The sequence below is a fragment of the Castor canadensis genome, chromosome 11 (genome assembly GCF_047511655.1).
Source record: "Castor canadensis chromosome 11, mCasCan1.hap1v2, whole genome shotgun sequence".
In the NCBI taxonomy this organism is placed as follows: Eukaryota; Metazoa; Chordata; class Mammalia; order Rodentia; family Castoridae; genus Castor; species Castor canadensis.
This window is the reverse complement of record NC_133396.1, coordinates 127,769,602-127,784,638: the sequence shown is the minus strand read 5'-3', so window position 1 is coordinate 127,784,638 and position 15,037 is coordinate 127,769,602. Positions and strand designations below refer to the sequence as shown.

Genomic DNA, 15,037 nt, shown 5'->3' with positions numbered 1-15,037 from the left:
TGGCTTGCAAGGGGAAAGGTGTCCTCGAGATTGGTTTAGAACATAGTGAACACACTTAACGCTCAGACACTTAGAAAGGGTTCGGATGATTCATTTTGTTATGCGGTTTTTCTTCACCACGATTAAAAATAAAATCAGATATTTTAATAATAACAGTAGTTATTAATAGTTATTAATAATAAAAGCAGAGGCAAAGCCAGTGTGAGCATGGCCATTGAAAGCTTTCTTTTCTGGGGGCAGCAGGAAGTGAGAGAAGGCCAACTGAATTCAGACTTCCTCATCTGAGCTACCCCAGGTGAGGGTGCTGTTTGCCCAGTACCCCTTCCCTCACAGGAGACAGTGAGGTCTGAGCTGCAGCTAACGGAGGGGAAGCTGGGTGTGTGGCTGGTGCACAGATGGCAAGGCTCACAGCTGCTGTGTCCCTTACCTGCACCTCCTCCTGCATACACACCGTCTCCGCTCTGTGCACGTATTTATAACTTACTTTCCCCTTGATGTTAATCTTGGCCTATTTTTTCTTATAAAAATAGTGGAAATGCCAGGGGGTCCAGCTGAAGCAGGGAATGGGTGGAGTGCCAGGTGGAGGGCCCCTCCCCTCACAGGGAAAGGCTGACTATGATTTTGCCCTTCCCTGTCCCTCTCAGGTGAAAGCAGCCAGATCCGCAGGGGACCCTGCTGCAACTTAATTCTTCAGTGAGCCAGGCATGTTAGATGCACTGGCACATCTCTTGACTAGGACAAGGTGGGTATCTCTAGAGGTGACAGGAAGGAAGACAGGTGGTGGTGGCAATGACATGCATCCTTCCTCTGAAGCAAGCTTGGTCTTGGCAAAGCCTTCCCTAACAGTTCTGGTCCTAATCTGCCGTCTCCTTAATCTAACTGTTGCTCATGACTGCCTTGTGTCATTGACACAATGAAGAATTTCTTTTATTGGGCAAGACTAGACTTTCTAATCAAATGGTAGGATTCTTGAGGGAAATACTTTTTTATTTCTTATTTGACTTTTGCAAGCAGAATCTTAGAGAGTCCTTGGTTTGCAAAAATATCGTAGTGCTCTATTTCCCATGTACCTCTCTTGAGTTTTGCTGCCCAAATCACTTTTGATGTAATTCTTTTTTTGGCAGTGGGACACTGGGGTTTGAACTCAGGGCCTCACACTTGCTGTATAGGTGCTCTACCAATTGAGCCACTCCCTCAGCCTTTTTCTGCTTTGATTATTTTTGAGATTTTTTTTGATTATTACCCAGGGTTGGCCTGGACCATGACCCTCCTGTTTACACATCCCGTGTAACTGGGATGACAGGCACGTATGTGCCTGAGCTCAGCTTTTATGGTTGAGGTGGGAGTCTTGTGAATTTTTTGCCCAGAGCAGGCCTGGAACGTGATTCTTCCCATCTGTTTCCTGAGTAGCTAGGCTTATGGGCATGGGCCATTGTGCCCAGGTTTTGAGGTAACTCTTGTGCCCTGATCCTTGTTGATTTTTCTCTTTTTTGGTTTAATTGGTTTCCTCCAGCTCCGTAATTTTTCCAGTAGCTTTGTGGATGACTTAAACACTTGTCCAACCTCATTCACATCTACATATTGTAGAGCAAGCTATGTGATTTTTGCTTTGCAATTGGTTCATAAGATATCTGCAAACTGACAAAGGCCTTTGACAGAGGCCAGGGTTAGGTGGAAAGAGTGTAGACATGAGGGGTTCAGGGTAGAGGGAAGTTGGTTCATTCACCAGTGAATGAATAGGAGTGTTGTGTTGACTTTCACTTCCCAGAGCCACCTGGAGAGCTGGAGAGCAAATACTGATAGGAAGGATCCCTGTATTGCCCTCTGACCCTCCCACACAGTGAGAAATGTGCCTTTGACTTTCCAGTTGTATTTTCTCCCTACCTCTACATAATTGAGTCTCTATAGATCAATTATGAGAGAGGTGGAGCCTGAGATGGGGCACTCCTAGAGTTTAGAACTAAAGAGCCTTGGGTTTCATCTGTCTGAGGAAGTGCTCTCTAACAGGTAAAACTGGTAAGCTGATGGGCTGCCAAGTGAGGTAGCTCTCTGTTGCTTGAAGTATTAAAAGCTCACATTAAATCTCCAACAAGAAAATGGAGAGGTCCTAAAGAGAGGTTTTGTGGGAGGTGGGGATGGACCCTCCAAATTTAGTCTATTTTTCTACACTTTTTATACTATGTTACAAACTCCAGTCTTGTTACAGGGCTGGGTTTTACTTATCCCTGCATCTCCTAAGCCCCTTGTAGACTAAGACAACAGCTTGGTTGATGATGAGTGAGTGAAGGACTATCTGACCAAATAGCTATGCTGTTGAATCAATGAACCAACTCTTACCTTCCACACAGTCCTCTGTGTCCTCTCTAGATGACAAAGCAAAGCTAAGCTTCCTCTCAGGCCTCCCCAGGGGAGCCAGAGCAGAAGATGGAACCCTGGAGAAAGAGGAGGGAGGGAGGCCTTGAAGAGAGGAGCAGCTTGGGTAGCCTTTTAAAATTATTGAGCTCTTTGTACCATCACTCTCAACTTTGACTACATATGTTAGTCATCTGGGAATCTTAAAAAAGTAGTAACGCCTGTATCTCACCTCTATGGACTTGGTTTAATTGCTCCATGGTGCTGGGCATCAGGACTTTTCTTTTTTTTTAAAAGCTCCCCAGGTGATTCAATGTACAGCCAAGGTTGAGAATCATTACTCTTACTATGTGCTGGTGCTTTACATCTTAGAACAAGCTCACGAGTTAGGTCTCCAGCTCTCAGAGGATAGTCCCTGAACTAGTCACACCCTGGGAACTCGTACTGGCAATTCACGTTTTCAAGCCCCACTCCACACTTAGGGCAGAGGAAACCCTGGGGTTTCTGTGTGTTTGACATCCCGTGAGGCACTGTTTGAGTAGCACTGATGAGGTAGAGATTTAGTTATTAGCTCAAGGGAACAGGGACAGGAAGGACCAGAGCGAGGATTTGAATCTAGGTGCTGTGCCTCTGTTCAGACCTGTATGTCCTTCCTCATTACCTCTGCTTCTCACGGTCATTGCTGAGACACACACACTGACCATAGGCAGTTCATTGGGATCTCTTGCTAGCCCTCCACGGACTCTTGCTTCTCCTCTTTGCCGCGCTGCAACGTTTAACTCCATCTGGAGCCCAATTGCTCTGCCCTGGGGAAGCAAAGGGCAGATCACCCCAGGAACCGTTCTAAAACAGTTTATTAGGTGCTTAAAATAGCTTCTGGCAGATGGTGTGTGGAATGGGGGACTGGAGCAGAACTGCCTATGACATTTACAAAGTTGTGTGTGCTTGTGGAAGCTCATGTACATGCATGTATGCACACAGCTCCTGCACCTGCATGTGTGCGTGGGGAGGGGCGGTCAGAGAAGTGGAGGAAGAGGACAGATGATTCTAACTCCCCAAGAGTCAAGAGGAGAAGGGCTTTAGGCTAGGTTTCCTGGAGCACTTGGGTATATCCTCTGCCTTCTCTGGGCACACACTGGTTAGCAGGTGTTGATGACTGGTAGAGTGGGCCCTAACGTGGGTCTCAGGGGTGGGGGACTATGGAGCTGATGCCAGGAATTGCAGCAGAGTTCCAGGAAACCCCTGGGCTCTGACGGGCTGAAAGCTTGAACCTTGGATAGCAGATTAAAAGCCAACATAGGAGCCCTTGCTTTTCAAAGGAAACACTGGGAATTCATTTCATTTTCCTTATTTTAAAGGCAGTGTGTACATATGTAAATCTGAATCCCATATTGGTGCAGAAACGGTATGTGTTCATCAGACAGGCCCTCAAATTGTTGTGGGTGGCTCTGTTTCCCTGGGAAACTCTCAACTGTAGTCTCTAATACTACAGCTGGGACTATAATTCTCAGACCCTTTAATGCAGTAGTTCTTGACCTTTCTGAGTTCTGGACCCATTTCAGAATCTTATTAAATCCAAGGTGCCCTCTCTCTGTAAAATTTCACATTACACACATACACAGAAAGATTTGCCAGCAATTCACAGAGGTCCATTGACTCTCTGTCTTTGAACCACTGAATCTGGTGGAGGACTCTGAGAAGAAAGGCTGTCCGTCTTCCAATGACTTTTCATCCAGCCCTACCCTGAGACCTGGGTTCTACTACTCCCTCCATTGCTTAGTGTAAAAATGAAAGAATGTAATATTTAGGCTTATGGGGCTGGCAGAGTGCTCAAGTGGTAGACTGCCTACCTAGCAAGCATGAGTCCCTGAGCTCAAATTCCAGTACTATACACACACATACACACACACACACATACATATATATAGGCTTAGAAAGCAGAGGCTTGGTCTAGATGGCTTCTTGAGGCTGGCTTCAGTTGAAGAAGTTTGGATTTTTCTAAGCAATGGGCTCTTGAGCTCTGGAAGGGTAAAGTGCACATTCCTCAGCTGTGGATTCTCTGGTCTGGTCAGCTCCACCCTTTTCATCCTGGATTCCTCTGTGGGCTCTCTGCTGCCCACCACATGCCCACCTCCTGTATGCCTCATCAGCACAAGTGATCCTGTCATCTTTTATCATCTGTTGTTACTACTGGATTATTTTTGCCTGCCATTCGTCTCCCCCCACAAAAAAAAGAGAATGCATCCTACCTACTTCTTTGTTCTTTACGTAGAAAGTAGGGTACTAAGTGAACATAGCATGGGAATTTGGCATTAGAATCTTTGGGTTCAAATTCTAGTTCTGGCCTTATTGACTGTGTGACCTTGAGTAAGTTATTTAAAATTTCCAAACCTCAGTCTGCTTACCTGTAAAATAGGAGTAATATTATCTGTTCTGCCTAAATCATTGCTCTTTGAGATCTCAGAGCAAACGAGAAGGTAGATGCCAATGTGCATGTGCTGAGTCATAAACCACAACAGACCATGCTTTATTCTTATCTTAGGTGGAGCCAGGGTTCTCTCTTCCCTCCTTGCAGGCTCTCAGCCTGGCACTTTTTGATCCCTGAGGGCGGCAACAAGGTGAGAAACAATTCCCCAAACCTCCTGGTGTTTGCTTGTTGTCCAGGAAGCTGCCATTTTCAAACATGTCTCTTTCAGAGTTCTAAGGCACCCAGAAGCAAGACTGGCCAAGGCTCTTTCTATGTGCAGTGGTGCTGAAGGTGCAGATTGGAGACTCTGAGGACTGGGAATTTCTACTAACAAGACAGACGGGCTCTCTGGACGCTTTGGCTAGGGACCATAGAAAAGGGAACCTAGAGAAGAGCAAAGATTTGGAACAGTGGTGGAGGTGGGGGGTGGAGTCTTGACTCCTGACGATAGCAGGACAGTGGAAGGTCAGTGAGTAGCCTTTAGATGCGAAGGAAAGGACGGGCTCAGAAGGGTGTTGTGGAACAAGAATGGTACAGGCTACTTGGCTGGAAGGAAACCATGGAGACCACATTTTCTAAATGATGCCATAAAAGAGGCCCACGAGCCTGAGGAAGCCACGAGGGGGACCCCTGCCATCTGGACACGTGCTGTCCAGTCTCTGATGAACTCCTCCTCACTTTTCAGAAGCAAAGGAGTCCCATCAGCAAAGCTGATCTCAACTTAGTTCTGACTGGCAAAGAACTGACCGGTGAGGGAGTGACCAGAACCTCCAGAGGAACCCAGTACAGAATTCTAGAGTTGTTAGCATTCAGGGAATGAGAAGGACAGGGTATGTGGTCAGACGTGCATATGTTTTAAAACTTCAGAGAAAAGAACCATCAGCTGTGGTTCTCACGATAATACCATTCAAGAGGTTTTAAAACTGAAGTCTTGACAATAAAGTCACAAATTAGTCTGAGTTTTTAAAAAGGAGGGCAGTATCTAAAAATAAAAGTGGCTGCACAGGGAGCTCTCTAAGGCACATGGATCTGAGTTCTCATGTTCTCAAAAAAACCCTTTTGGCATACTTTTAAAATGTATGAATCTGAACACAGTAGAGCAGAACAGTTAAGATGGCTTTTAGAATCAGACAACATTTGAATCTTGACTTTGCTGCCTACTAGGTGTGTGATCTTGGAGACATCACTTAACCTTTCTGAGCACTAATATCTAAATCTGTAAAATGAGGCTAATAGGATGCACTTTGTAAGGCAGTGGTGAATTAAATAAAATAGCATATGTGAAACCAACCCCTGCTATCAGGGCTAGCATGTAGCTAGCCACATAGTAAGTATTTAATGTTAGCCGTTATTACTGTCCTTCAGGAAATCAGAGATGCTCCTTCTTAAACAAAAGGACAAGTGCAAAAGAATAGTGCCAATGGGTAAGAAGCGTATGAGGTAGGATCAGTGTCCAGACAGGTGATGGAACACTTGTGAGATCCCTCAGCAACATACTGGGTTCCTTGGTAAAATCACCAGGAAAGAAGGTAGATGTAATGCTTGGACCAGACAAGACATTATCAGTGGCTGGCTAGTTAAGGTCAGGGTAGTGACTTCTTGCTCATGTCACTGCTTTCTTCCAGGAATGATGTGCTTTGAGAACAAACACAATGCAGATGGAATTGAGGGCCAATAAAGAGCCTTCCTCACCACCATAAAGGAGTCTCTGTCTCTCCATGTGGGGGAGAGCACTGCAAAGTTCATAAATATAGTAGGGTTTTGCTCAACACAAACTACTTTCAAGAATCCTGGGGAAATGGGAGGCTACAAGTCAGAAGCCACAGAAAAGCACATTCGGCTTCAATTAGCAAAAGTACCTGGGTGATAACCTCACCACTGCAAAAAACAAAACAAAACAAAAACTTCAGAAGTAGCAGAAAGGATGCATTCAGAAAATACAGAGGTGTGTTAGTACCTAGCTATGGCAAAATTCTAGAGCAGATGATTAAAACTGAGATTATTATGGCAGTAATAATAACAACAACAATAATATCAACAAGCCTCTCCACTTCTGCCCTGTGTTCTCCGAAGTTCACTCTTGCTGAGTGCTGGTGGCTCACACCTATAATCCTAGCTACTCGGGAGGCAGCTATCATAAGGATTGGGGTTCAAAGCCAGCCCAGGCAAAATAGTGTGTGAGACCGTATCTCAAAAAGAAAAAAAAAAAAAATCACAAAAAAGGGCTGGTGGTGGCTCAAAGTATAGGCCCTGAGTTCAAACCCCAGAACTGCAAAAAAAAACAAAAAAAACAGAACACCGCCAAAACCCTTTACTCTCTATTCAGCTTATCAGCCAGAGATATTTCCTGATGTCATAGCATGCATGTCTGCTCAGAACCCTCCTGTGGCTCTCTTCTTCCAGGAATAAAAAAAACCAGTGTCCTTACAGTGACCACAAGACCCCCACACGAGCTGCTGCTGCTGTTCTGACCTGGGGCTTTACTGCTGTGCCTCTCCCTCCCTCTTGCTCCACCACCCAGCCTCCTTGCTGTCTCCCTGGCTGGAGTGCTCATCCCAAGATAACTGCTTGGCTCACTCCCCGAAGCCTTTGCTCAGATGTCACTTTCTCAGTGAGACTTTCCATGACTGCCCTACTTAAGTCTCCACCCTGACTTTTTCTTTTCCTCCATGGTACTCATTATGCCCTGTTAGGATGATTTTTTTTTTTACTCATTTCTCCTCTTTATCATCTTTCTTCCCTCACTAAACTGCAAGATCCCTGGGCTCAGGAATTTTTGTCTGTATCTCCAGTTCCTAGAACAGCGCGTACCTCATAGTCATACTCTTTTCATAGTCCTTGCTTGGCAGGGAGGGAAGAAGATGGCTTGGGTAGACTTAAGAGAGTTCACTAGCTTAGACTGATAAATCATCTCAGTTTTCCCAGAACTGAGAGAGTTCCTGAAAAATGGGAATTTCAGTGCAAAGACTAGGAAAGTCCTACTTGGTCCCCTACACTAGATCAACCAGTCTCATCTACTTCCACCCTCCCCCACCCAACCCCTTTGGTGGTATTGGGTTTTGAACTCATGGTTTCACACTTTCACCTATTTCTGTGATCAGTGACCAAACTGAGTGTTCCTAGGAATGCTTCATATCCTCTATATCCTCATTTTGGCCCAGCCTCCCACAAAGCCTGCCTTGACACCCCTGCAGATGAAATGCAGAAATGTGGACTTCAAGAGAGTCTATTTAGGTGGTTTGAAGCTGGCTGAGCAGCTAGACATGTTGATTAATGGGCCCAGTGTCAGGCTGGTGAGGAGCTGCAGTGGAAGGCTACAGAACTGGCCCAGGTCTGCACCACAGTCTACCTAAGTGAGGACAGCAAAGGCAGGGCAGAATTTGCCAGTGGCACACAGTTGAGAGGGAAAACTAGTACGCTAATCAGTTGGGTTGGCTTTGAAATCACTCCAATAGATGGAAGTGATCTGCCCTAAGAAGCAGCTTAAGATTCAAACAGAAATAAATACTGTTTCTATTTAGGATTTAAGGAAAAAACAGCCATCTTAAATATGCAAGAAGGGACCAAGCTTAATCATATTTTTGCTTTTTATAAACCTGGTATGTTTAGTTGACTATGTATTCAGTCCAGTGTGAAAACTAAGAGTGCAAATGTGGCCTTAGGCTGTGTTGATGGACACACAGAGCAGAGACAAAGGCCCAGGAGGGTCCCACTGTCCATCCTTGTGGAAACACACCTGAGCCATGTGTCCAGCTCTGTACCAGAGAGAGTCTGCTCACTTGCTTTAGCTCAGTTTCTAGCTATTCCAGGATCCAGCAACCTAGAAAATGCCTCTTCCTCCTTCTTCCCAACAGCAGTGCCATTTCTCTTTCCAGGAGGAAAGAGGTCACTAGCTATCTTCCTTTCCCACCTTACCTACCTTAGTTTCCTGAGGGGTAGCCAACCAGTTCAGGGCCTGGGGATTGGTTTGAGAGACAGAGTAAGTTCCCATAAGACTTCTCCCAGATGAAGAGATTCGTTTCCAAGCACTGGAGCAGCTGTGAGCCGTATGGTAGCTGGGAAGCAGCCATGCTTCCATACTCCCAGGTATATGAAACCTGGGAGCCAGAACTGCATCCCTGTGGCTGGGCAACTTCTGTTTCCTCAGGGGTTCACAAGTTCTCTCCGTTTCCTGTCTGTGTAACTGAGGGGTGGAAGGGAAACTGGTAGATTAGAGGCAGCAAATGGTTCTGAGGACTGGGGACTGGGAACACTCCCTCTCTCCATTTTCCAACCAGGGCACATTTTCAAGTGTTTATAGCTAGAAGGACCTAAAGCTCAAGAACCATTAGACCTGTTGGGGTCACCTTTTAAGCTGCTATATCCCAGCCCAGACTCGTTGGGAAACTCTGGAGTGGCACTAGGAGTGGTGAGGCTCTGGGTGCTTATTTAAAGGAAGTGCAGGCTGGTCCCTCTGTTCCTCCCCACTGGCCCCATTCCAGTGATGCCCACTGTCCTGAGGCCCTTGAGCTCCATCCAATGATGCCCAGTGGTCTCAAAGGGTCACGCTCAGGCTAGCAGCACCATGGTCACTTGAAAACCTGTTAGAAATGCAAATCCTCAGGCTCCTTCCAGCTCTTAACAGATCAGAAACTCTGGGCTGGGACTGGCCATATGTGTCCAACAAGCTCTGCAGGGGAGTCTGTTTCAGGCTGAAGTGTGAGGACCCCTTCTCAGGAGGAAGGAGGCTTCTAAACCCACACTTGTTGATGATCTTCAGAGAACCCTGCCCTTTGTGTTTACCAACACACACGCTGCTCTCTGGCTTTGGTGGGCATGTTCTTGCTCTAGGTCCTCCTAGAGACTGATGCTCTGTTCCTGGTTGGTGTTCACTGGTGTGAACATTTGCCATCTTGGTGGTAGTTTAGGATTTGCTTCCAGCAAGTCTGCCACATGTGGTCTGTAACACAGGGGGACCCTCGGGCTCCTGTGGGGCTTTTTGCTAGTCACAGTAAAACCATTCCTTTTGCCAGCCTATCTAAGAAATAGCATGGTTGCCCAGTGTTCTTGGGCCCTGGTGTCAACCCTCAGTTGCCCACAGTGGTCCCTCTGCCCTTGGCTCTGTTGGTTGATGTTCCTCTTTGATCAACAGAAGCCCATCAGTTAAAAAAAGCCCAAAAAGCAAACCAGGCTTATTGAAAATTATACCAAATGGAATGAAAGATAAATGCAACAATTTCCTTATCCCACAGTCCTCCCCTCCTCAAACCTTCCGTCACCCTGGGTCCTGCTCCTGCCCCAGCGAGCCAGAGTTCTTGCTGTCTTGATGATTTGCAGTTCTCTGCATGACTCTGCCTCTTGGGTTGGTTTAATTAGAAATAGGCTGTGAAGTGCTTCCTATGCACTGGCATGTTAATTGCTTATCAGAGAAGAGAAGGGGGGGGCGCATTTTTGGTGATGGAAATTTCCATACTCTCCTTCTCTGGGTTTGCCTCCATTTTTATCTCCCACTCCTCTTCTTGTCTCCTGCCTGCTCTTCCTTCCTCCCTTCTTGGCTGGTTGTCATTAGCCTATCTTGCTCTTTGTCCCTTTTCCTTCAGCTCTCCTGCTTATAGCTGTGGGGACTCAGGGAGTTGGAGCAGAACCAAAGGCCAGAATTCAACCCAAAAAGTAAAGATTTCTTGGTCCCTCTCTTCCCCACCCACCTCTGTCACCTCCAGGCTTTGAAGAAATCCCAGAGCAGAGAGTGCTTTCCTTACACTCGGTATGGAAAGAATTCTTTTCCTTTCCTTTCCTCCCCCCCCACCCTTATCATTGTTGTTATTATTATTATTGTTTACTTTTATTTTTTACAAAACAGGAGAAAAGAGTGAATTGGGTTGGGGGCAGGTGACACATTTCTCCACAAAGGTACAAAATTGCCTATAGAAAGTCAACTTCAGAGAGCCCAGGCTGCAAGATGAGGCATTCCTGGGCATCCCTCTCCCCAAATGTCCTTCAGATCCAGCTGGGGGGGTCACTCCCACTTCGGGGACAGATCCCCAAAATGGGAAGGAGAGGCCTCTTTCAGCCCTTGCCCAGGAGGGAAATGAGCAAGCAACTGAGACTGTACAAAGAAAAAGAAGAGGAATGGGTGCATCCTGTAGGCCAAGGGCCAGGGGACACAGGCAGGGGACAACCAAGCAGAGGCCCAGCTGCCCCTGGGCACATTGATAAGTGGGGACATGGGAGGCTCTAGCCAGAGTCCTTCCTGTTCCTTAGAGATATTCCTCAGAATGGCAGCAGAGGACCCCCAGAAGGTAAAAATAACTTTTGGGAGGCTGCAGGAGCACCCCCTGGAGCCACAGAGCCTCAAGTGTCTTGGTCCAGCTGCCAGGCCTCAAGCACACAGGTCCATCCACTTTCCTGGCAGTGCACCTGGCTCAGATCATTTCCCTTTTGGTAAAAAGTCCTAGTTATTTCTCTACCGCTGAGAACTGGCCAAACTTCAGGAATGCTGAGACAATGGTGGTGACAGTGTCATCCCTTCTGGGGATCTACAAGGCTCCCTCCCTGGATTCCAGGGCAGGACAAGGGGTGCTGACACTACACGGACAGAGGGGGCACTCCAGCCCCAGAAAGCCCAGGCTGGAAGGAGAGGCCGCCCACCCACCCCTTGCCTGGGCTGGCCTGTGCCAAGGTGGACCTTGAGCCCAGCTGCCAGCAGGAGCACAGCAACAGCCAGGATGGCTATGAGCCCAGGCCGGTCCCCTAGGGCTCTATGGCAAGGAGACGCCTCTTTAGTCCTGGCCCATACACAAGCCAACTGGGTGTGGGCATCAGCAAAGGCCACTTGCAGGCAGGCCCAGTACTCTGTGGCCTGGACGAGGCGGGTGATGTTGTAGCTGTGAGTGCCCCGGGGCAGACGAGCCAGAGCAGGGACTCCCCGGCCCCGGAGGGAAGAGGCGCTGGACCAGGTGAGGTTGGTGGAGACTATGTTGGGTGGAGGGATCCAAGACAGCAAGATGTGATAGGGATGGGTCTCCTGCACCCGCAGCTCCAGTCCCTGTTCCTCCTCCCTGCCTCGCTGGAAGGACTTATGGCCAACCACCACACTGACTGTCTTAGAGTCAGCCCCCACCAGGTTCTGCGCCACACAGGTGTACAGCCCTGCCTCTTCCGCTGTCACCCTCCGCAGCTCCAGGGTTCCTTCGGGGTACACCCGGTACCTCCTGCCTGCGTGGGCAGGTGTCAGTCGAAGCCCGGATGGAGTAACCCAGTAGATCTCGGGTTCAGGTTCGGCCAGCGCCCGGCAGTGCAGTACCATGCTCTCTCCACTGGCCACCTGAAGGCTAGCGGGGAAGCTGCGGGGGGAGATGAGGGGCAGGCAGTGGTCCGTCATTTCTCGGAAGGGCACCTCGCGGACTGGGCGGCGCTGGAGGTCAGGCGGTTCCGCGCACAGGGTGGACTGTGGCTCAATGAAGCGAAACCGGGTGCCCGTGGCATTGGCCCAGCGGATGACACAGTCACAGCGAATGGGGTTTCCATGGAGCCCCACCTCCTGCAGGTTGGGCAGGGACTCCACTGTCTGCTGGTGCAAGGCACTGAGAGCGTTGTTGTTGAGCATGAGTGTCTCCATCTGGGGCAGATGGTGGAAGGCGCGCGGGTGGATGAAGGACAGCCGCGGGTTGTTGGTGATGTCCAGCTTGGTCAGCTCAGGGAGGTTAACCAGGGCAAACTTGTCGATGGAGACCAGCTCCTCCATGTTGTTCAGCCCCAGCTCCTTGAGGTGCAGCATGTTGGCGAAGTCTCTCTGCCCCACCCGCTGCAGAGGGTTCTTATTCAGATCTAGGAACTTGAGCCCGGGAACCTGTTCCAGGGCCCGCCTGGGCACCCGGGCCAGCTGGTTGTCGTAGAAGGAGAGACTCTCCAGGCTTTGCAGCCCCTCCAGGGCGTAGTCAGAGATCTCCCGCAGGCTCATGCCTGCCAGCACCAGGCTGCGCAGGTTGGCCAGGGGCCGGAAATTCATGTCCAAGATGGCGTCCACCTTGTTTCCACCGATCATGAGGATCTCCAAGTTGGGCAACATCTCGAACCAGCGGCTGTCAATGGCCCTCAGCAGGTTGGAGTTGAGGTGCAGCCGCAGCAGGTTGCTGAGGCCGGCGAAGGCCCTGGGGGCGATGCGGTAGAGCTGGTTGTGGTTGAGATAGAGCTCCTGCAGGCTGGTCAGCCCGACAAAGCTGTGGTCCTCCAGCCGGCTCAGCTGGTTCTCCTCCAGGTGCAGGCTCAGCAGCTGTGGCAGGGCCCGGAAGTCACAGTCTCGAGCATCCGAGAAACTGTTCTGGGACAGGTCCAGCTCTGTGAGGTTGGCCAGGTAGGCGAGCTCACTCTGGTCCACGCGGACGATGCCATTGCTCTGCAGCAGCAGGGTCTGTGTCCCCGCAGGGAGCGCGGGGGGCACCGCTGTCAGAAAGAGGTCATTGCAGTCCACGGTGGTGGCCTCGCGGTAGGACGAGCGGGGTGTATACCAGGGCCGGATCTGGCAGGCACACTGAGGGGGACAGGGCACACGCCAGGGCACCACGGGCACAGCAGCAGTGGCACCAGCCACCCAAGCTAGCAAGAGGGGGGCCACAAGGAGCCTCATGGTGGAGCTGCAGGGCAGGGGACCCTCCACAGGAACAGTCCAGGGTCCTTCTGCTCTTCGTGGTTTGCAGCTGAGGGTCAGCAGCCCTGCCAGGGCCTGTGGATCCACCCTCCCAGGGCAGTCATTCTATGTGGGCATCACTTTGTGCTCTCCTGTGTTTGGTTCCTCATCCTTGTGTGCTGGGTTGGGTCTGCTCACTCATCACCCTGGCTGGTCCAGGCAGCCCTAGAAGGAGAGGATGCAGAGTTAAGGAGGTAGTCAGGAAGCAGGAGCTCCCCCTCCCTCCAGCTCTCCCCTAGTTGACTCAGGAAGCCAAAGGAGCAGCAGAGGTGCTGGCTTGGGCTGGAACCAGGCCCTTTGGGGTCTGTCCTGCAAATTTAGGGCTGGAGTGTCTTTTTCTATGGCCTGTTTTGAGAATGGGTGAGTGAGTCTTCAGGGAAGAGCCATGGGATACTCAGAAGAAGGGGTGTATACGTTTGGGAGGAAAGGAGAGTGGGCAGGCTGGAATTGTCATCTTTAGAGTCCTTCTGAGCCCAGAGAGATGAGGAATAAATTAAAGGCCAGACCCTTTCTTGCTCTTTCCTCCTTCCTTCTTTGGCTCACTGGGAAAATGGAAGACAAATGATAGATTCTAGACATCCTCAGGTGCTGAAGGTGGGAAGGGAGTAGTGGAAACAAGAGTAGCTTCTAAAGTGTGGGATGGACTCTCTGGGAGTTGAAGGACAGTGGGCCCTGACCCCACATCCACTCAGGCTGGGGCAGAGGGGGTGGTTCTGCCTGGGATCTGCTAGGCTCTCCTGGGTGGGGAGATTGCTTTGGGTTTTGGCAACTTCCTACCCTGGAGGTACAGTTTTCCTTTCCCAACTGCCTGACAGAACTGCCCAACAAGAGGTAATGGGTTCAGAGGCCTGGGTCTGAACTCCAGCCGGGCAGGTAAAACCTTCTGTAACACCGTGTACAAGCCTTTTGGGGTTGAAGTCACCCTGCCCAGCCACACCTTCTTATGTCAGCTCATTGTCTTCCTGACAACTCCTACTTGTTGTTCAAGACTCAAGTTCAATCACCTCCTACAGAAAGTCCTCACCCTCCCTTGCAGGGGCTGGTTTTGTGCTCTTATAGTGACGTTCTTCCTATGTCACAGCCCTGACCACACTGTTTAGAAAGCTTTCTCCAGCTAGAGACCTGTCTTGCTTACTGTTGTACTGTAGTAGAGGATCGGTGTGCAGTGTTTATTCCAGGACTCAGGCTCTATAGCTCCAGAGCCCCTCTTCCTCCAGCAGATCTCCCCCATCTGGAATCCAAGCTGCTGCTGTTTCCTCCCTCCTAGGTGTGGGTTACCAACTCATGTTCTCTCTCTGCTATCCCAGAGGCAAGTCCAGCCTTGGCCTAGAACTAAGATGGCCAGACCCTGTGTTCCCTTCTCTGGCCTGGCCTGACTCCTGAGTGGAGGTCTGGTTTCTGGTAGATTCTCAATCACAGGTGTCAGGGAAGCACAATGAACATTTACCCTACACCTGCCATCAACCAGGACTCTTCAAAGACTCTGGTTTCATTTCATGTCATAACAGACCTGTAGGTTAAGAATTCATATCTTTAGTTTGCAGATAGAGAAA

The 15,037-nt window shown here is 49.4% G+C and overlaps 1 protein-coding gene across 1 annotated transcript in view; it reads right to left on the bottom strand.

Moving 5' to 3' along the window:
* Positions 1–1,061: 1,061 nt before the first annotated feature.
* The window catches only part of Lrrn2 (leucine rich repeat neuronal 2), a 68,569-nt gene continuing 54,593 nt past the window's right edge, over positions 1,062–15,037 (bottom strand). The window contains exon 2 of the mRNA XM_074048548.1: positions 1,062–13,649. Within this exon, the coding sequence (XP_073904649.1) occupies positions 11,286–13,424 (2,139 nt within the window). The 5' untranslated portion in view covers positions 13,425–13,649 and the 3' untranslated portion in view covers positions 1,062–11,285. The remainder of the gene's footprint in view (positions 13,650–15,037) is intronic.